General features: G+C 42.0%; 1 protein-coding gene across 1 annotated transcript in view; it reads left to right on the forward strand.

Moving 5' to 3' along the window:
- lrp5 (low density lipoprotein receptor-related protein 5) overlaps positions 1–23,137 on the forward strand; it is a 65,809-nt gene that overhangs the window by 22,566 nt on the left and 20,106 nt on the right. Inside the window, 6 exon segments of the mRNA XM_037766739.1 lie at positions 3,507–3,703; positions 3,907–4,038; positions 8,041–8,129; positions 8,237–8,455; positions 9,082–9,170; positions 10,212–10,383. Coding sequence (XP_037622667.1) covers positions 3,507–3,703; positions 3,907–4,038; positions 8,041–8,129; positions 8,237–8,455; positions 9,082–9,170; positions 10,212–10,383 — 898 coding nt within the window.

Below are 23,137 nucleotides of genomic sequence, written 5' to 3' on the forward strand. Positions count from 1 at the left end.
ACACAAACAGAGCTGTGGTATGGAGGCCCCAGTGAAAACACACACAGCACCACACACACTCCCAGCGCATATCTCTCTCACAGCTCAATCTGTCCTTCTTTCCGTTAGTCCATCTATCAGCCTTCTTTCTCCACATCTTATCATTCTCTCTGTTTCACAATGTTTGATTGTCTGCGATCCAGTATGGTTGCAAATACACAGTGATAAACGCTCTATAGCAGAGAAAGACCTACCGTCTGCTCTGTTTTTGTTTCATTCCGCTGATTGACACATTTGGGTGATGTCGTCGGAAGTTATCCACAGATATACCTGACTTCATTTGAGCAATATCAGCATACAGTTTTTTCATTGAGCTTGACGACTAGCAGGCTACGGCGCTGCTACGGCGCTGTTTGGGTCACAGGGCGTACCGAAAGGATGTCACATTCCAAACCGAACGTCCTGTTCTAAACAGTTCGAGACAAATACTCGTACCGTTCCACCGTTTACAGTGTCTGACACGCTGTCTTTTTGATACAACTACTAGCAGCCAAGGACCTTTGTTGCGTGTCATTCCCCATCTCTCTTTTTGGTCATCTCTCTATTGTCGACTGTCAAAAAAAATGCATAGGATGCCCACTACTGCTAGTGTAGCGTTATGTTACCTGCAGCTAAATTCTACAGTTGTTACACCATGGTGTAAAGATTGAATTGAATCCAAATCAAAATTTTGTGGAAATGTTTTTACGCTGTTGGGAAAATGTGGCACAATATCCTCAGCCAGCGACTTTGTTCTGTGACAGCAGCACACCAGTTCTGCAATCACTGTATCCACTAGCTCTCCCTCTTAGGGGGCGTTCACATGCCATATTATTTGCGCCCTCAAATCCATTGTTGTCAATGTAGACAGAGAAGCGATGCCGTTGTGGCGCGCAAGCGTTCCCAAGTGCCTATTCTTCGGGCTGCAACGGCTGCCCTCCGAGATAAAAATATTTCAACGTTTGTGACGAGGAACAACCAATCACAGCCGGCAGATATCTTTACTTTCTTCTGTTAATATTTACTCTATGGTAAATATGGAGGAAAAGTTGATAATTTTAATGCAGGGCTCCCCAGACCTTTATGATCTGTCCCACGATTTGACTTACTTAACCCTTTCTGACCGAGAACGTCACAGCATCCAGTTGAAAGGTCAGCCAGACTGACACTTGGAGCAGTAACAGTAACAGCAGTCCGGACAGGAGCGCAACCTCCCAAGCACCTTGGATAAAAGGATGAAAGCGACACGGTTGCCGTTTTCCACGCGTTTTTAGATACGACATTGTGAACGGTCGCCTATTGCTTGATGCTGCACAGTGCTGTATTTTTATGTAACCACGGCACTCATTGTGCAGCCAAGATGTGTGTAGGTATGTTAGGAAGGTATGATCGTGTGTTGTACAAATGCTCATAGAGTCTCAGTAGAGACATGTACCTATGCAGCTCAGTTAGAAGGGGAAGGGGCTTTAATCTGAGTGTACCTGACAGCTGGAGTAATGAAATAATTTGACTGTTTTCCAATTGATGCACACACACACACACACACACACACACATACACACGCACATGCACTCACACACACACACACACACACACACACACCCGCAAAAGCTGAACAGAGCTTTGAAATCTGGAGTTGGTTAAATCTGTTCTTTCTTTTTTTCCTTTAACCACTGCTGGCAGCCTCCTCTGCTTTTACAGCACACACACACACACACACACACACACATACACACATACACACGCACACGCACACGCACACACACACACACACGACTAAAAATGATGATTGATGAAAGCCAGTTTCTGCCGTGTTGATATTCTAAATACAAGCGTCCTTTGATCCGGTGCCTAAGTGCGTTTGTGTGAGTGCATTTTTCCTGTAAGTGATTCTAAAGTGTGTTTTAGAAAAGAACCACTCTCTCCTGATCAAATCTAACACTTGCTCACACACACACACACACACACACACACACACACACTTCTCTAAGCCTTCATGCTCTTTGTCACTGTTTGGCCCTACGGATCGAGAGAGGGCCTACCTTGACCAAGGCTGCACAGTCTTCTCAATGTGTTGCTTTAACAAATAAGCTGTTAAAAAAACTTGCCGTCCACATTGCAGTGGAATCTGCAGTGGTTCTCTGACCTTTCCTCAGCAGGCCAAAATCTCACTTGTACACAATAAATCTAATAATGTACTGAGCAGATTGTAATGAAATTCAATGAACACATTTGTCCTCCCCAGAGAATAACTCCTTTACATTCTTTCAGTTTTAGAGCTTCTCTTGAAAACCACCCGCCAAAAGGTTCTGCCAAGAGGACAAGCTCTTTTGATTTGAAGGGCCTTATGGCTTTCCTCTAGTGCCACCCTCATCACACATCTGACCCAATTTGTTTAGCTTCATCACTGATGAGGCCCAATCCTCCATTTGTTGTTAAAATTGTCCAAACACCATTGATTTGTGTGGTTTCATGAACATTGCAGTTTAGGAGTGAATAGTGGAGCTTCAGACTTTTAGGTCTCTGTTTTTACCAGCAATAGTGCAAATGCAGTCACGATGCTATTTCTGTTGCTACATCCATTTCTTCACATTTGTGTGTTAGAGAACTTCTTTTGTCAAATGAAAAGAAGGGTTTTGTAGAAAAACAATTTGATACTACAGTATTATTGTCATTTTTACACCATTTATGCCACTGATATAATGATAACATAATAGCTTAATAATGCAAGTACACCCTTTCAAAGAGCAATTTTATTCTGGCATCATGTTGGATGAAATGTTGGAGACATTCTTATGAAACAAACACGCGTGTAAACACAACAGGCATGTATATATATGGATAGGTCGTTAACGTAATGTCATATATACACATATATACATCATGTCCATATATCGTACAATAAGTCGATAACGTAATCATCGAGACGGGCCTAATTAAGTTATTAAAAAAGCATAATATTGGTGTTGGTATCGCAACTCCTATCAGCACCATTATCAATCATTTTGAACGAAAGCGAGTGGTGAAGCTGAGGTTGGTTTAGGCTGATTAGGCAGCGCTGTGCAATTTAGAAAGAGAATATTACAGTAAACTGAAGTGCAAAAGCAATTAAATTGCTAAAAATGTGTATGTTTGAGGAACATAGGGCCCGTAGTCTGGTGAAAGAATTTAAGATCATTAAAGTAGTAATCCAAGTACTGTTCAATTTGAAAACATGAATGCCACGTAGTATTGATTTTGTAAGTATAAGTTAATAATAATCAGTGTAACAAGTGCATTTAAACATTAAATTGATAATATAATAATCTACTGAAAAATTCATGACAGGTAAAACAGCTTAGCAGCATATCAAAATATCCTGTTCATTTTTTATTTCCCAGATTTTAGAAATCTGTTTTTAAGTTCACTTCTAGGGCAGCATTTTGCAACAGGAGTCTCCAACACAAACCTTCCTCTGATTCTTAAGACGCTTTTATTTTGTGCTGCAGTGAAACGGTGGTGGAGGGCACCCTGACCCATCCTTTTGCACTCACACTGTCCGAGGAGACCTTATACTGGACCGACTGGCAGACCCGCTCCATCCATGCCTGTAACAAACACAGTGGAGACAAAACCAGAGAGATTCTCAGTGGGATTTACTCTCCTATGGACATCCAGGTCCTGGAGCCCTATCGGCAGCCTTACAGTAAGTGACATGTTGTACTTATGTGTATGTACAGCACAGTCTATTTGCATTAGAGTAAGATCAATGTACCAGCAAACCATTATATTGAACTAATCCAACTGAAGTGTGTAGTGTCATTGATCTGTGATGATTGATATATCATTTTGAGAAGCTAATCATGTTTTCTTCTCGTCTCCTCCCTTTCTGTGTCGGTGACGCTGCAGTCCAGACTCCCTGTAGTGACAATAACGGAGGCTGTAGTCATCTTTGCCTACTCTCTCCAGTCCAGCCTTTCTACAGCTGTGCCTGTCCCACTGGAGTCCAGCTGAAACCAGATGGAAAGACGTGCAAACCAGGTATAAATCCTGTTAACACCAGTATGACTACAAACTATACAGCCACTGGTAAACCCTCAGAAAACCTGTGAGAGCTGCACCGATAACAGTTGCTTTCAGATCCAGTATTTGTTTTTTTTGTTGTGTTAAAATTTGTATTGCCACAAAAAGTAGAGTACAACAGTACAACTATAAAGGAACTGGTATTCTACATATTTGAAGCAATGTTATCCTAGACCCAAATTTCCTACCCCCCCCCATTCCTCTTTGTAGTGATGGAGATTTGGCAACGTACACATGGAATTACATTAGATAATCACAAAGAAGGGAAAACAAATAAATAAATAGATTAAAGAAATAATAACAATAATAGTAAATAAATCGGAAAGAAGATATATATACAGTATATATACTTGCACACACCTGTATATACTAACCTCGCTCGCTAACGCCGCTAGCACTGTTTGGATGTTTAGGAATGAGTTGTGCTTGGACGGAAACGGTGAAACAGACGTGCCATGGGAATTTCAAAATAAAGGCTTATCTCGAAGATGATGCTACATGTCAATATTTTCACTTTGAATCGATGACATCAGATCATTGATCGTTGAATCGCTACATCTATCCGGATCGATGGACCCTATTGTTAACCTCAATTACCGTTGTCTTTGGCATGTAATGTCGTGATGCAGCATCGAGTGTATCAACTTGAAAACACGTAAAAATGACCTCTCTGCTAGAACTAACTGGGACACTAACTGACCAGCCACCATGTTGATTCCCACGATGCTAAAACAATAGAGCCTTATTCTGCAAAAACACAACACTGTGTCAGAGTGCGTCTGTGTCTGTTAGGCTGTTATGTGAATGTATTAAATTTGAATGAAGCATGCCAACCAATCACTTAGCCACCGTTGACAATAAAAACAACAATGCTCTATTGTGTCAGCCTGCAGTGTGTGTGTGAGTGTGTGTGTGTGTGTGTGTGTCTTTGTGTCCATGCTTCTAATTTGTTTTGCTTGGCTGGTTAAATTGAAGGCGTTTGTTATTAGGCTGGCAGCAGAGCGTGTGTGTGTGCGTGTGTGTGTGTGTGTGTGTGTGTGTGTGTGTGTGTGTGTGTGTGTGAGAGAGAGAGAGAGAGTCAGGGGTCTTTAAGTGTCTCAGAATGAAGTCAAGCGGAGAGAAGAGTGGAATCACAGATGCTTTTCCGCCATCCTTTTCATTCTTTCCCTTCATTTATCCCCCCGCCCCCTCGCCTCAGTCATTTAGGTAACGATGGAACAACTTTCAATGTCAAATGTGATTGGTGCCGAGGCTGAGAGATGGCAGATTGTGATTGGTTGTGAAAATGCAGCTGGAGCAAGAGAGGGAGAAAGATTTACATGATTTACAGAGCTGTGTTTTTGATATCTGACATTGTTTTAGATGTTGAAAATTGTATACTATATAATGTACAATGTGCTATAGCGGAGTGCACAATATAATTACTCATTTATTGTCTTTGTAGAGATTATGCAATGTACATTTTTAAACGACCTACTTGAAATGTCAGTATTAGTTCTTCTATACAGTCGTGGCTTTGTCTTCAGATTCAAGTGAATTGATCTGAAATGTGAGACAAAGAAAGACAGAGGAACAGGAGGAGAGAGAAACTTTGAACTGCTTTAAATGTGAGCTTTTCACAGTCAGAGGTGTGAGAGACAAAGAAACACAGTTAATTGTCTCCCACGAGGTGAGTTTGGCTCCTGTTAAGTCTGAACCAACAGCCAAAACACAGTAGAGGATCCCTCAGGACAGCAGAGCCCTTTGTTTCCAGACTGGATGGAGGAAGCAAGTAAAAGTGATAACAGTAGAGCTTGGCTCGGGCTTCAAATCTTTTTTCACCACAGATAGATTGATGTTTGGGACATTATTTTTATTATTATATAGGACATTATTATTATCAGGCTATATAGCTGCTCGTTTCCACAGCGGCTGCTCGGTAATTATTACATTATCATGCTAGTGTTCATTCTCCTTTAGGCAGGGGTGGAAAGTAACTAAGTATATTTACTCAAGTACTGCACTTAAGTACAATTTTGAGGTACTTTTGCTCTATTTAAGTATTTATATTTTATGCTACTACATACTTCTACTCCACTGTAACTCAGCAGGAAGTGTTGTACTTTTTAAGCCGCAGATATACTTGCTTTTAACTATGCAAAGTGTTCATATATTCATGCCACTTGTATAGATATTTGCATTGGTTCATCTAGCTGATGTGGTATTTGTGTTGGTTCTGAAAGGTCGATTTTCTTCGAATTTTCCAACAGACCGACCCAAACCCAACCATTTTTCTTAACCGCTATTTTCACACAAGGGGAATTATAGCTTAACTGATCCCAGACCTGACTATTAGCTGTTGGTATTTTATCGTGTTGGATTTACAATGGTTTTGCCATGGAATATCTATTACTCCTTGTAAGGGTGGCCTAGTAATCGTACAAAATAAAGCAGTCGGACCTCTTTGAGGGTTATCTTGGCTTGGACTTGGAGATTACTTTATAACATGCATTACAAAGTGTGGAGTTTGAAAGACACGGGCATCTACCAGGCAGGGACGGCCCTGACACCTTATTAGGGACTAAAAGTCAGGATTACTCTGCGCCTGCTGCTTTGATTTTGACCATTTTTTTTTTTTTAATCTGTCTCTTGTTTGTCCCCCAACTTTATGGATGTACAGTACTGCATGACCTATGTGCCCCTGTAACTGGTGAAGGTGAAAGTCGTCAGCATAGAAGCTGAAACGTATATTATGTTGTAGAAGTGTTGTTATTTTAAGGCTGAAATTGTAAATATCACCACCAGGGTCTGAAATTAGCACCCGACAAATGCGGGTAAATTGTTGGCAGTGGCGGGTGAAATCATCGGGACACCCGCCACCTTGGCAGGCAGGAAAAATGCTAGTGATGGGAATAGAGAACTGTAGTTGTCCACTTTCTTGTCATCTCATGCCTCTGTGACTATCAATTCCTGTTATTGATGCTTTACGCATGCACAATGACACATAAGCACGCCGTATCATGTTTCAGTTTGTTTTGGACCGAAGTTAGAGAGAAAAAAAAAACGCTCAAAAGCATGGACCTGAACCTGAGGGGTGCACCCTATTTTTCCCTGATAATGCTACATTGTGAACAACAATCTGTGCTGAAATCAACAGGATGAGTGTTCGTAACATTACCTGTTAGCAGCCGGTGGGCAGCGCAGTCCTGCTTGGTTAAATAACGGAGCTACTAACGTTAATGGAGGTGCCATTCAGTTATTATTATGAGACGTTCACGGTCTACTCAAAATGACAATTGGGCGAAGGTAAATTACATGGTTATCATGATGTGTTCAAATGTAATCTCGTAAAATTAAGTTTTTGCTGAAAAACTTGAATAAATTAGTTTGAAGGAGATGTTTTCACATCAATATAAAATAGATATTAGAGAGGGAATTATGACCTGTTTAACTTCATAACAACTAACCAAGATTTTTTTTAATCAAAGCAAATATTTAAATAATCATTATCATTTGAATTGTGTGTTTTTATGCAAATAACCACTGTAGATGACAATAACAAAGTACAGTACTGTAACACTACCCTCCCTCCCCCCAAAATAGTGCTCCCCCAGAAGCTACAGTGTAATTGAACACTTAAATTTACCATGCATATAATGTTTTTTATGTAAAATATATCGAACATTGAATGACTCCCGATCTAAAATGTTATTCCTTCATTTAACGCTGAGATTTCAAAAGTGGCAGATCAAATTTCTGAGTGGCAGACAAAATAAAAATACTTGTCTGCCGCAGTGGCAGGCAGTGAAAAAAGTTAATTTCAGACCCTGATCACCACTATGCAAGTGTTCATATGCAGTGAATCCATGAGATCTGTCTCAGAGCTAAATCCACTCAGTCACAAACCCTCCTGTGAGCACTTTTTGACTGCATGAATTGACCCTTAACAGTTAACAAAGCGTGTATGTGTGGTTTGTTTAGGAGCAGAGCAGGTTTTGCTGCTGGCTCGACGGACTGACCTGAGGAGAATCTCGCTGGACCTGCCAGACTTCACTGACATAGTACTCCAGGTAAACACACACCCACACACACACACACACACACACACAAACACAAACCTATCAGTCGTGTCTCGTTGTGCTCTCATGTAATCATCATTGTTCCTCTGCTCATGCAGGTTGATGACATTCGCCACGCCATAGCTATAGACTATGACCCGGTTGAGGGTTACGTCTATTGGACAGATGATGAGGTTCGGGCCATCCGGCGATCCCACATCGATGGCAGCAATGCCGTGATGCTGGTTACCACGGAGATCAACCACCCAGATGGCATTGCTGTGGACTGGGTGGCCAGAAACCTGTACTGGACCGACACTGGCACTGACCGGATTGAGGTACATCTTTACATTAGGGTTCTATTTATTGTAGAGCGCTGTCTATGGAAAACAACTGTTTGGTTTACTTTGTTACATGACCTAATTTAAGGATTTTTTTGACCTGTAATGAATATTTATAATACTGACGGCATCCCTGCTCATGGTCTACCTCTTTATTGTTTGATAACAAGGGCTGAGTGATTTTGAAAAACAACATTTAATTGCAATTATTTTGACTGATATTGCAATTGCGATATGATTTGCGATATTAGAGAGAATGATACTTTTATACATCATTATTCTCATTTTCATTGAAAAACATTATAATGATTATTTTGTGATTTTTTTTGCAGAGATCTGTACCAAACAAAGATGTTTTCATAAGTCTGTAGAATATGATGAGTAGGCCAGGACATCTCTGCAGAACGACAATATTGTATTGAAAATTGTATTTTGACATACATTTTGCCTTTAACAAATATTGCACCTCATATTGTCATTTCGATAACATTCCGATTAATTGTTCAACCCTCATCATAATAAAGCAAAAAAAAGACAACCAAAGCAAAAAATACAAACAGGTTGGATGATTATAAACAATGCAGGTATGTTGTATTTTAATATTATATCATGTGGTATTCCAGGTGACCAGACTGAATGGAACCTCTCGGAAAATTTTAATTTCTGAGAACCTGGATGAACCCAGAGCCATCGTCCTGGACCCTGTTAATGGGTAGGTGTCAGTGTGTGTGCATGTATCAAGCAAGGCAGTAGCTGGTTTACAATTAAAAACAAACACACAAGTTTTTGAGTCGAGTATTTTTAGACTCTATACATTTCATTTTGACCAAGTGTACTGACCAAAATAGAAACAAATCCTCTTACAAATTCTGACTACTTTCAGGCCAACCCCTCCCAAAAGCTATTGTGCACAAGACTTTGTTGCAGCAATTAGATGTTCATGTTGAGGAATAAAAGACAAACCAAACAAAATATTAAGAGTTCCAATATTTGGACAACCCTAACACTGGCTATTCATGTTTCCACGCTTTTGGGTCGGCCGCCGTAGTTCTCCTACACGCATGGAGCACGGGAGAAGTTTCAGTTGGTTGCAATCTGCAACCTCACCGCTAGATGCCACCAAATCCTGCACACTGCACCTTTAATTTACCGAATAAGATGTGAAAATATGCTGGTTCTACAAGTTTTCTTCCCCCCCCCAGTGAGGAATAAAACTTCCATGCATAGTAACGCACACACAGCTCGCTCTCTCGGGGTTGTCGGCGACAGAATCCAACAAAAACTGCCCGTGCTGACATGCATTACGGCAGAAAGATTCCGTTTCTCTTGGTATCTGAGGTCAATTTGAGCGAAGGCTCCACTCAGGTTCTGGAGGGGTCCCTGCCGGCCATATCCTCCATGCTGCTGCTGCAGACTCGAGCGGCCTCGGCGTCACTGTCGCGTCACTGGATGCAGGAAGAACATCAGATTTTGCAGCTTCGCCCCAGAGACACTAAGAACATCGGCAAGAACTGCAGGCGTTTTTCACAATATATCCCTAACTCAGATAGATAGAGATAAGGTTGAAAATTTGTGTATGAAAGTATGAAATGATTGACAGCTGTAGGTGGAAAGGCACATTTTCTAGTCGAGATTCTTCCAAAACTGAAATGGATATACTCCAGCTAACCTACATGCGAAATGTGTAATATGTAAGATTTGCCTGTGACTGGAAGTAAGCTGCATCTCATCTCATTGCCTCTGTCTCTTTCAGCTACATGTACTGGACTGACTGGGGCGAGCATCCCAAGATCGAGCGGGCCAACCTCGATGGAACGGAGCGGTTGGTTCTGCTCAACAGCTCTCTGGGATGGCCCAATGGACTGGCTATAGATTACGCAGCAGGAAAGCTCTACTGGGGAGATGCTAAAACTGACAAGATCGAGGTATGTTTAATAGCGGACACGCAGGGTTCCATTAGCTCCTTCTACAGCTGAAAGACAGGACAGGAAGGAAAAGGAGAAATCAGAGGTGGAATGAGGATAAATTAGATGTGTGTGCTTGCATGTGTGTTTTAATGGTGACCGAAGGGGACAATGTGGAGTTATGCAATAGCTGGACAGACTCACGCACCATTGTGTAAGATTGTTGTCATCTGGTCTGGTCTCTAATGGTCCAGTGTGGTCTGGCCTGTCTCGTTCTTTTCTGGTCTGACCTGTTTGTCTGACATTTTGTCCACTGACAGATGCACTGTAAATGCTGCAGAGTGTCAAATTGCTGAATATTGAACTTTTGTATGATTGTCTCCAGTCTGATGAGACAAAGGAAAGAAGGTGAGCCAATCCCATTAAAAAAAAAATCTGATTTGGGTACAGTCGTCTGACATTTGACATCGTCTGACATTGCTTTAAGTCAGATTTATGATATTTTCCCCTTCAGGGATCTTTTGTCAGTCAAAAGAGTTGACCGTTGTCTTTAGGGGCTACAACAGAAAATAATAGAATATTCTTTTTAAAAACAACACTTGAGTCTTTTGACTGGCAAAAGATCCCTGAAGGGGAAAATATCTTATTCAAAAAGATCACTATTATTTGATTTGAATCAGATTTGAGCTGTTCAATACAAAGATTTGACAATTCAAACTGTCGCCTCAAAGCAAGAGAGTCGGAAGTTCAAACCCGGCTTGCGGCTCTTCTGTGTGGAGTTTACTTGTTCTCCCCGTGTTAGCGTGGGTTTTCTCCAGGTTCTCGGGCTTCCTCCCACAGTCCAAAGACATGCAGGTTCATAGTTGACTCTAAATGTCCCATAGGTGTGAATGTGAGTGTGAATGGTTGTTTGTCTCTATGTGTCAGCCCTGTGATAGTCTGGACACCTTTCCAGGGTGTACCCCGCCTTCACCCAATGTCAGCTGGCATCGGCTCCAGCCCCCACGCCACCCTGAATAAGATAAGCGGTCACGGATATGAAGGAAAGACCACTTGTCAGCTTGACAACCAGCGCTAAAATAACACCCATAATATACGTACATATTTCACACTCATATCCTTCTACATTTTGTTTATGTGTTACTGTTGAGAAAGCAGTAACAGTCCCATTACAGACCCCAGTCTGACAAGCAGAGGACAACGAAGTGAGGCAGGGCTGGGGGGGGTGGTGCTTGTTCTCGTTGCCCTTCCCCCTCTCCCCAACACTTCTACAGCTCCTTTAGAGCAGGTGTTCTCCATTCTCCTTCACCCTGTCAATATCACACACTACACGTCTCCTTTTTAGACATCACAATATCTATACGTCCCTCTATTTTTCATTTTTTCCCACTTTCAGCTTGTTACTACTCTTTGATCAGTATTCTTTTTCTTTTTCTTTCAGTTTCTTTCTCCTCAGCATTTATCTCTGATTTTGTCTGGTTGGCGTTGCCTTCATTGTGATTTGGTGGTTGTTGTGGTTTCTGCAGAATTGGACAAGTTTACTAGTGTTAACATATTTTCATAGCAGCAGAGAGAAGAGGAGAGAACACCAGAACAAAATGGTGAATGCCTGAGCTTTCTGGCTGAATGCTTACCAATTGAAAAGGGGTGGCTGCTCTCTCTCTCTCTCTCTCTCTCTCTCTCTCCCTCTCTCTCTCTCTCTCTCTCTCTCTCTCTGTGTGTCAGGGTGAAAGGACCCACCTCAAAGGGCTTTTTTTCACGTTTCAGCCTTGTTTTTATCCTGTTGAAAAGAAATAGCTGCTGGGTGTGAAGACATTTCCATTGTATGTCTGCCTGCGTCTCTCTCTCTCTCTCTCTCTCTCTCTCTCTCTCTCTCTCTCTCTCTCCCTCTCTCTCTCTCTCTCTCTCTCTCTCTTGTGTGTGTGTGTGTGTGTGTAGTCTGATTTCATTTAGTGTTTCTATACATGTAGAAACTACTCTTATTTATGTACTTTCGTCCACTCTTATTATCAGTAGTAATAACACTGTGCTTACCAAATGAATTGTTGAGATGTGGGAACACGTTGACATTGTGCCGGGTGTTTAAGAAACATGAGCCGTCAGACGATCAGACAGTTAATGTGGTTCTAATTTCATTGGTCGTATACTGGCTGAATTAAAAATGGCTGACAAAACTCAGCAACACACATTCATACCGTGGCAGATATTGCTGAAATGTCTTTGGTAATATGGTCAACTAGAATTGCACTTGGAGAGCGCAGACCTCCGACCTCCAACGCGTGACTTTAAAAACAGATCACAGCTCACGGCTGGCGGTACCGTGAGGTGGTCGGCTTGTTATTAACACGGTGTGTTTCCGTGTAACGTGTCGGCGGATGCCTCTCTCATTCAGCCGCCTTGTTATGTCTGTATAACGTTACACTACGTTGTCTCTCATCCCGTCATCTACCGCTTTTTTCTTTCTCACCGCGGACGGCCAGCAGCTCCCGCACACACATCCACACACGTATCTCTCTGCTCTCAGAAGGAGCCGGGGTCACGCGTCATCAACGCATCATCATCTACACTGCGTATGTGTTATACCCTGTGGTCTTAATGTTCTGGCCGGAATCCTTAAAAATATTCCTGAATCCGGATCGCCACCAAAATCTAATGATTTGTTCATTGTGCCACACCCCACCCCTCCAAAAAATGTCATTCAAATCCATCAAGGACTTTTAGAGTAATCCTGCTAACGGACAAACAAACAAACAAACAAACCAACGCCGGTGAAAACCTAACCTCCTTCCTAGGCCTTTGGCCTTGGCGGAGGTAACAAGGCATCTTGTGTCATCTTTGCTTTGTATAGGAATCACTGCGATAGGGGTCAAACTTGTCATAGCGGTGTCAGGAAAAGACCTGTTAACCACGTATACCTCGGCTCTTCAGCGACCCAGGACTATATTGCACCTTGTCTAATTCATACATTTTTAAATGTAAACCTTTAACTTCCTGGTATTCCTCAAACAATTTGTTGTCAACAATATGGTGTCAAAAACGTTAAGCATTATTGTTCTTCAGTTTTTCTCTAAAAAGTTGATAGGGTCACTAGAGACTCGGGATATCTTAACAAGGGATTGTGATTTGTGTTTGGTAGGTGCCAGTCTATGACATGTTACAGCATCCTATGTAACACAGTACAGTATAAACAAGAAATGTAACACTTATTGTTGTTAATAATATGTTCTGAAAAATTTACAAACAACTTAATTATAATATACTGTATAGCTTATTCTACATTAGATAAGGAATGTTTGGAAAACACCTATGCATCCAGACAGTTTGACTTTTGTCTCACTTGAACCTGACTTTAGTCCGTCCCATCCGTAAATGTGTTCAAGATCATAGACGAAACAGAGTCAGGTGTAACAGCTAAAAGAATAAAACGTCACACAAACACCTGAAATGTTTGAAAGAAAATGACTATTGACGACACTGACGACTTTTTTTTTTTTTTAGCTGCAACGAATAATTGATTTATTGATTAGTTGATTGAAAGAAAATTAATCGGCTGCTATTTTATGATAATCATTTAAGCAAAGGTGCTTTTGATGGTTCTCAGGTGTGTGTGGAAATTGATACTATTCTTCTTTTTTTCTTTGCAATATCTTTAATTCCTATTATTTACTGTATTAGTGGCGTGTGTGTGTGAAGCGAGCCTGCCAAACAGCTGAAAACTGAACAGCGGCCATGCAGCATTTTTACCTTTTGAAAGAAAGAAGAGAACGAATGATAAATGAGTAAGCCAGACTGAAGACTTTCTCCAAGAACACTGGTGGAATGCTCTCTCTCTCTCTCTCTATCTCTCTCTCTCTCTCTCTCTCTTTCTCGTCCTCTTTCTTTCTCACTCTGTGTTTTCAAGTCTTTTTTAAAGAAATCTGACTCCCCCTCTGCAACCTCCCACCTCTCCCCCTCCTTCTGTGGAAAAGAAAACCCTCTGAAGTTACCGCACCCCCCCCTCCCTCCTTCTAAAAAGGAGTGTGTGCGTGCGTGAATGTGTTTGAGAGTGTGAGCTGCTTTGACTGATGTGTTGCTTTCTCTGCACACACACACAAAACGGCTGCTTTGTTGTGATTATGCAGATTGACTGTGTGTAGCGCCATTCAATCACACTGCTGAGCCATATGGTAACTGCTTGTGAGTGTGTGTGTGTGTGTGTGTGTGTGTGTGTGTGTATTAGGTGGAGAGCAGGGAGGTGTATATAGTGGAATTTCCCCTGCTTAAGGCCGTGCGCCTTGTTCCAATAGCTAGTCTCCTTGCCTGTGTCTTGTTTCTGTAACTGTCCAGCTAAACAGGCTATGTCTCTACAACACCAACTGAGACATACTAACCAGTTACATGTACTCAAGTACTGTATTTTGTGTAGTATAGTATAGTATAATTTTGAGGCGCTTCTGCTTTACTTGAGTATTTCCATTTTATGGTACTTTCTACTTTTACTTTAACACGATACAGAACCGTAGTTTAAATTCAGACAACACGATACAGAGCCGTAGTGTAAATTCAGACAACACAATACACGTGGGTCTGATGCACGTTCATCATGCCGAGGAAAGTTACTCTGGATTTGGCTATTGGTGAATTTTACAACTTTTAGGACCTAATGAGAAGTTGATGTACCTTAAAAAAAATATTTAAAATTTAGACACATCTCTTTCACAATGTAAGTCTATAGGAAACAGTGATGGACCCAGAAGTTGTATTTACACGGTTTGGCCACTTTGTCACATTTGCTTCAAAGCCCGGCACTGTTCCTGTACCCAGTTGTCTTTACACATCCGTGGTTCAAAACAGACCTGGAACTGCTTCCTTTTTCCAGCCTCAGTGGGTTTACGTAAAACATTTAATTAAAAAAATAATAAAGTAAAAAAATCATGAAAATGTAGACAGAAATTAGTTTTTCTTGTAAAAGGAGGGATTTTAATTTACTGCTCAATAACAAACAGCTCAATCCACTAACAGACCACAAGCAAAAACAGAATACAAGGATGACAGTAGATCAGGAGGTTAGGGGTTAACATAACACTACCAAAACTATTTTGAAGTTAGACTGTGTTAACTATAAATATAATGTATACTGCATGACAGTATGAGCACATGACTAACTCCATGTGGTGTGCAGAACAACATTAGAACATATACTGTAAATAGGAGAAAGGCATGAGTGATAAATCCTCACTTAATCTACAAATGTAACATGTTGACACAACAAAGCTTGACTTTTCTCTTTCAGTGCGTTTCCTGAAACGACAGTGAAGATCAGGGGTTTGGTTAGCTGCTTGGCAAACGGTGCGTAGCTGAATGGATCAATTGGATCAGAGATTGAAATGAAGTTTTGTGTGGACGTCGGCCTCTGAGTGGCTCTGTGCTGCCGCGATGCTTTATGCCCTGTGAGGGCCGTGAAAGACGATTTGAGACGGCTTTGTGAGACGGTGGAACTTCTCTTTACGCACGCTGGCATTGGTAATGATGGAACACATATCAGCTCCAACTCCCCAACAGGAAGCCAGCAAACTAAGTTGTCTTGTTCACTGGTTTGACCAACCACCTAGAGATGGTTGATGTACATGAAGCTCATACCTGAACCGGTTTTCAGAGACTTTTAATATTGTGTATCTGACAATGCTTAATCCTATTTTTCCAACATCATTTTCCTACATAATACAGTGCACATGTAATCTAAAGTGGGGCTATTAGCAGGTGTGCATCTCAGCTCTGTCTCACTGGCGTAACTGCGACACGAAGCGTTTATTTATGATTCAGGCAAACTGTTTAAGCTGTTAATATGTCACTTTATAAAGTTTTAATATGTTTTCATTCAAGAAAGTAACCGATTGAATTCCCACTATGATGTCAGTGTATCCAAAGAACGCCTGTTAGGGAATTTGCCGCAGCGCTTTCAGAGATGTGACGGAGCCGCTGGCAGAGTGTCACTTGAGCATACTTCAGTGTGAACAGTCTGTTCTGCTGGTAAACTCATACTTAACCATTCATTTAGTAGGCAGTATGCAGTACATACTGATTGAGTACGTAGTATGCAGTAGCTGAGTGCCGGCGATACATTCAGCAGTGTGATCACCTGCGGCCCCTACCGGCTACCCTGGTTAAGACTAGTGAGTGAGGAGTCAGCACTCGATCAATGGCAGTATCAAACAGGCAATAAAAGGTGTTTTGAGAAAGTGTGAGTCACTGCAACCACGAGATGTCCTTGAGCATGCTGCCATAAATGAGCACCCAAAATATTATGCAGTTTCTCCATGTCGTATATTATCTTTTGATAACCTTACGGCTTGCTGTGCTTTATACTTTACATCTATTAGTAGTATTATGGTGTGCAATATGACACTTGATTGTATATACACCGTTCAGCCATAACATTATGACCACCTGCCTAATATTGAGTAGGTCCCCCTTTTGCCGCCAAAACAGCCCCGACCCGTCGAGGCATGGACTCCACTAGACTTCTGAAGGTATGTTGTGGTATCTGGCACCAAGCCGTCAGTAGCAGATCCTTTAAGTCCTGTAGGCTGGGAGGTGGGGCCTCTGTGGATTGGACTTGTTTGTCCAGCACATCCCACAGATGCTCGATCGGATTGAGATCTGGAGAATTTGGAGGCCGAGTCGACACCTCCAACTCGTTGCCATCCACATGATGTAAAAGAAACCGTGATTCATCAGACCGGGCCACCTTCTTCCATTGCTCCGTCGTCCAGTTCTGATGCTCACATGCCCATTGTAGGTGCTTTTGGCGGTGGACACAGGTCAGCGTGGGCACCCTGACCGGTCTGCGACTAAGCAGACCCATACGCAACAAACTGCGATGCACTTAGTGTTCTGACACCTTTCTGTCGGAACCAGCATGAACTTTTTCAGCAATTTGAGCAACAGTAGCTATTTTATTGGATCGGACAACACGGGCCAGCCTTATCTCCCCACGTGCAGCAATGAGCCTCGGGTCTGACCCTGTCGCCGGTTCACCGGGAACATCCTACAAGAGCTGCAGTTCTGGAGATGCTCTGACCCAGTCGTCTAACCAGCACAATTTGGCTCTTGTCAAAGTCGCTCACATCCTTACGCTTGCCGATTTTTTCTGCTTCCAACACAAAGTTCAAAATGTTCCCTTGCTGCCTAATATATCCCCCCCACTGCCAGGTGCCATTGTAATGCGATAATCATTGTTATTCACTTTACCTCTCAGTGGTCTTAATTTTATGGCTGGTCCGTGTACATACTACAGCACTGACATAGAAGGTATCCTGACAACACTCAAACAGGTTCGATGTTACTGCTAAGCAGTACAAAAACGGGCAGGCTGAAATTCAGTGACAAATCAGATCAAGTCCAGTCAAGACTGTTTATACTGTCCATTATTACAGGTAATCTCCGGGGAGGTTTACAGGGGTGTGTTGCTGGTGGGGTTTTCATCTTACATAACATGCAGTAGCATTAGTTAACATAATTACCACATAATTACATTGTATAACATTAAAAGCCTCACAGATACTGTATACTATTAATTGCAGGGTTTTGTATCGGAGTGCACTATATGATTCCAGTCTTACAGAAAGTGTCCACACCCTGAACATGACAAACTGTACCATATATAGAGCAGCATAGTATCAGATACACCACTCCATCAGAATCATGTCATATGCTGTCTTATATCAAATACCATAGTCGTTAACCTGCAAGTTCAGAGGTTTAGAGTGTTTCCTGATCATGACATGATGACTGATTGTGCTTCTGACACTGCTTTAACATGTCTCCATAAATCCTGACTGAGCTTACCGTGTGTGTGTAGCTCTCAGGTTGGAGAAATAACAGAAACACCTGTTGTTGTTCAGAGTTTCCACAGTGTCCTGCCAGCTCTCTCTCCTCCCTGTTTCTTCCTTCCTGTTTCCCTCTGTCTGTCTCCCTGATCTGTGCTCTCCTCCAGTCCTCCAGTCCTGTTACCACAAAGTGACAGTAGCTGCATGTATCATTTCCTCTGGGAGCTCAGCCTCTGGTCCACATCTGTGTGCGTGTGTGTGTGTTGCGGCTGATCTTGTGTCTCCTATTAGAATGGTAATATTGTGGTCTGATGTAAGCACTGTTGTGGTGAGCAAGCAATAGCAGCTACTAGTCCACAGCTGTGTGTGTTTATTTCTACAGTGTCCCATGTGGATGAGACACACAACAGAGGTCAAGCCAACTTATTTTCGATACAACTACAGCTACTTAAAATCCTAAAAACAGTCCTTAAATGTTATTACTGATAACAAAACTGTGTCTTTTCATGTCCTACCTATTCAATTTTGACACTGCAACCTTTACTATGTTTTGAGTACTATTTTTTCACTTTTATTTTCAGTTTTTATAAGTAGCACTGTTGTGCAAGTACAAGAAATTGATGTAAAGTCGCATTGCTCAATGGTCAAACAAGAATAAGTAGTTAAATCTATTGATGGAGACATTGGATCAGTTTATGAAGCGAAGTCATCTTAAGGCCCTGACACAAAAGGGGCCCTATTTAAGTTATCTGGTCTAAAGTGCATGGCACAAATGCATTTAGGGCGTTTCCAACTCCGCTTTGGTTAGTTAAAGGGACTCTGTAAGAATCAGAAATTGCTTGTTAACAGCGACACCTGTGGCCGTTAAGTCAACGAAAGTCAGCGTCCTGTTGCTCGTGCTTGCTCGCTCTACATAGACATGAACGAGCATCGCTCAAAACAGTGAGGCGACACGCGTCAGCTAAAACCACAATATCACTCTATATTTCAGCTGCTTGGCAGTAATGTTAGCTGACCAGATGAAGGTCTCTCCATGAATCAATGCTGATCCTAGTGTTGGCTTTTCCTGCCTCAGCTTCCCGACCGCGGTCGGAGGGAACCGGGGAGACACCGGAGTTTTTGGTTAGAGATGATAACGTTACTCGCTGCGGAGCCCCGTCACTTCACAAGACACGGGGAAGCTCTGTTGGTCTGGAGGAGCTGCAGCAGTTATTTCTGCACAAACGTCCTCTGAACATTCACTAGCTATTCTCAGAGCTAAACTAATTCTTCTGCAGTGTAGAGTGTTCGCGCATGCACGTGAGAGGTGGAGCGAGCTGAGCGAGTGAGAACGAGCGCGGTGTGTGAGTGAAGGCAAGCAGGCAGGCAGATGAGCACAGCAGAGACTCTGGCCCTGGAGACCAAAGCTATGGTCTCCACTGTGTCTTCTGACCACTGTTGGGAGGCTGAAGCAGGACGAGTTGACACTGTTTTGCAAGTTGGGCTAAATATTTAACTTTGCGGTTTTGGTGCTTCTGTGTAGTTTGTGTTGGAGTCTGAGTCTGAACAGCGTAGCCACACGCGAGCGTGCATGGGACACCGACCCGCAATAATTTATATGTGTAAGAAGTTACAAACAGTAGCTTTTAAGCAGCGCATAATCTGCGCCCAAAGTAAGGCACAAGGGGCAAAGGGGTTGCATTTAGTCTCTTAATTAATCATAGGTGTGTTTTGGGCATAACAGGAATTAAACCAATCAGAGTGTCATCTCCCATTCCCTTTAAAAGCCAGGTGTGTCTGCACCTGGAGCGCTGCTATTTAAAATTGGAGAAGCGAGCGGTTCTCTGCTGAGGAAACGGATCTGCTCGTGTGCATAGTGAAAGTCAGGATGTTGTTCTGATTAATTGTGTAGTGTAACAGGGATCCAGTTTATGGCTTTAGGCTCAGGTTGATCGGGTTGACTTCAACTTGACTTTTGAGGAGCGTTTTTGCCTGCCTTGTGTCTTTGCCAATATGCATAATTGCATCTTGTTGTCTATAACAGAACTTCCACTAACTGCTTACACATAAGGGGGAACATGTTTTACCTGTGCACCAGATGACACGGTGTTGAAAGAGCAACTTAAAATCACATTTTAACTTGCATTCTGATCTCTGATACGCCGCCCCCTGAAAGCACAGTGACTTCAGTATTACTACTACTGTAGTATTTCTACTGCTGCTACTCAGCAGTTGCGTGCTTGTAGTCTTTCCATACTGTTGACAGTTGACTTCTATTTTTATGTTGGGGGGTGGGGTGTGTGTATGGCAATGGGTGGATGTGAACGGGACATAGTCTTGTAATTCAGGGGTGGGGGAGTGTCTCAGTGTACGTCATAGATTTTTTTAACATATTTATTTGGGAGATCAAGTGGACAGAATTACTGTTTTTCTCTGGAAAAGGAAAATAACTTACGTTGCAAAGAACATTATATGCAGTAGAATGGGACCAGGATCACTACATAGTGTATTAAAGTCACTGTACATGTAATTTATTAACTCAATAAAGTGGATTTAATCTTAAGTTAGTGGTAGAGAAAACGATTAATTTGCAGCCACAGCCAAAAGCAACTGGAACTCAGTGGTGGCTGCTGTTATTATCAACCAGTTTTCTCCTTGGATGACTTGAGTGTATCATCTGTCACACATCGGTTACTCTCAGGTTTCACATTCCTTAGAAATTCCTCCATTAAGAAACACCCACACACATAAGTAAACACTCCCAGTGTGTCTTTACGTTCTCTGTTTGCTTATGAAGGAAACAGATCGCAGCACTGTGTGTTTATGGGTTATGTGTCATGAATGTGTGTGTTCTGACCACAGACCAGCACAATTTAGGATTAGGGTCAGGTAATTGATACGTTACCAGTTGAGCAGCTAAATATTTTTGATTCCTATTTTATTAATCAAAGTGTTGGTGAGCATCTGTGTGATTTGTTTTCATTTGCCTTGTTGATACAAGTTATTTCCACATTTGCATATTACCACATTTTAGTTAAAAATAACGCACAAGTTCTCTCAGTGTGAGTAGCTAGATGTAATACATCAGCGCTTATACTGTATCTAAGATAAGCCTCAAATTTACAGGCAGTGGCATCAAAGCTGTTACAGTGCAAACAGGAACTGCTAGTAGCTAATGTAGCATATTCACGACACAGATTTGCATACAAATAAAAGAGAGCTCTGGAAAAAGGCATCTTTGGGTTTGGGACTGTTGGTTGGATAAAACCTCAACTTGGGCTCTAAGAAATGTTTTAATTTTCAATCTTTTTTTTTTTTGTTGCTATTTTCTCCCATTTTATAGACTTAACTAATCAACCAATCTAAAGAATAGTTGACAGATCAGTGGATAATAAACGGTCTTTAGTTCTGCTCTGTGATGTATGTGACATGATGTAGTTTATTACTACTGAAGTCAGGTGATCCTCCAGAATGAAAATAATAGTGAATGAGCTGAAACAGATTGCAGTTTTGCATATGGACACACATTAAGCAGTCAAAGGTTTCAGTGAATCCCGGGTCGGTGCGAGGCTTCAGGGTTCCGAGTGAAACACTGTGCAACCCTCCTGTTTTCCACAGGATTCCATTCATCCTGTGTGTTTCATTATGTTTATCAGAGGAGAGCGTATGTGAACTGTCCTGCGACGGTCTGACTTCTCCCTGCGTGTCTGATGAGACCTTTGTTACTTTTCTGTTTGCTCTCTTTCTGTCTTTTTGTCCTTTTTTTCCCCTCGTGTCCATCAAGAAATGAGACGTTCTCACACCCCAAAATGAAAAAAGACGAAAAAAAAAAAAAAAATCACCCTCTCGGTGCATAATTCTTCCTGAAAAAGCCAGCGCAGAGAAAGAGCAAGCAAGAGAGGAGGAGAGGGCAGAGAAAGGGAGTCTCTCGGCCATCTTTTCACTGGGATGGCCATGTCTAATTGTGTCACAGTGATAAATGAATAGGTTTTTTGTGGAGGGGTCAGGAACCTCCCTTGGATCAGAGGCCCATCAAAGTGAATGGTTTATTTTTTTTCTGTTTGCTCACCCCCACCCTCTGAATGGATATTTAAATGAGTATTCATTAACAGATAGCTGGATCCACTGCTTCTCATCACAGCAACAACACTGATTCTAATTCTGTCTTTTTTTTCCTCTAGATATTATCTCGGGGGTTCATAGCAACTAAAGAGTGCAGAGTTAATACTTGATGACAAAATGAAATCAAAATCTGCGGTATGTTTGGGCAAATGATTTATGAAGTCAGTGTGAAATCCATTGCCACTGGAGCGGTTCCAGCTCTCATCAGACTCGTCCTTCTTTACAGTCACTTCCTTTTGTCTTCTGTGGAAGCACATCAGAGTGTATTTTGGAGTTGTTTGGCTCTGGTTTGAAGGCTAAATGGTCTCTGTAGTAGTTTCCTCAAAGTGGAGAGTTTCAACCCCCAATCGACCATTTCTTATGTGTGTGTGTGTGTGCGTGTGTGTGTGTGTGTGTGTGTGTTTGTGTGTGTGTGTGTGTCGACAGAGGAGTCAGTGTCTGTTGGTATCCATGCGTTACTGAAGATGTTCCGATACCATTTTTCCTTCCTGATACGATTCTGATTATAGAATTTGCGTATTGGCTGATACTGTGTACTGATCTAATACCAGTGTGGTATGTAGGCCGATAATTATTACCTCGCCGTGCCAAGGGCCTTGAAGGAGGTTATGTTTTCACCGGCGTTGGTTTGTCTGCCTGTCTGTCTATCCTTCTGTTAGCAGGATTACTCCAAAAGTCCGCGATGGATTTGAATGAAATGTTTTGGAGGGGTGGGGTGTGGCACAATGAGCGATCCATTAGATTTTGGTGGCGATCCAGATTCAGGAATTTTTTTAAGGATTCCGATCAGCCTGAGCATTAAGACCACAGGGTATAACACATGAGCAGTGTAACTGATGACGCGTTGATGACGCATGACCCCGCCT

The sequence above is a fragment of the Sebastes umbrosus genome, chromosome 4 (assembly GCF_015220745.1).
Source record: "Sebastes umbrosus isolate fSebUmb1 chromosome 4, fSebUmb1.pri, whole genome shotgun sequence".
NCBI classification, from domain to species: domain Eukaryota; kingdom Metazoa; phylum Chordata; class Actinopteri; order Perciformes; family Sebastidae; genus Sebastes; species Sebastes umbrosus.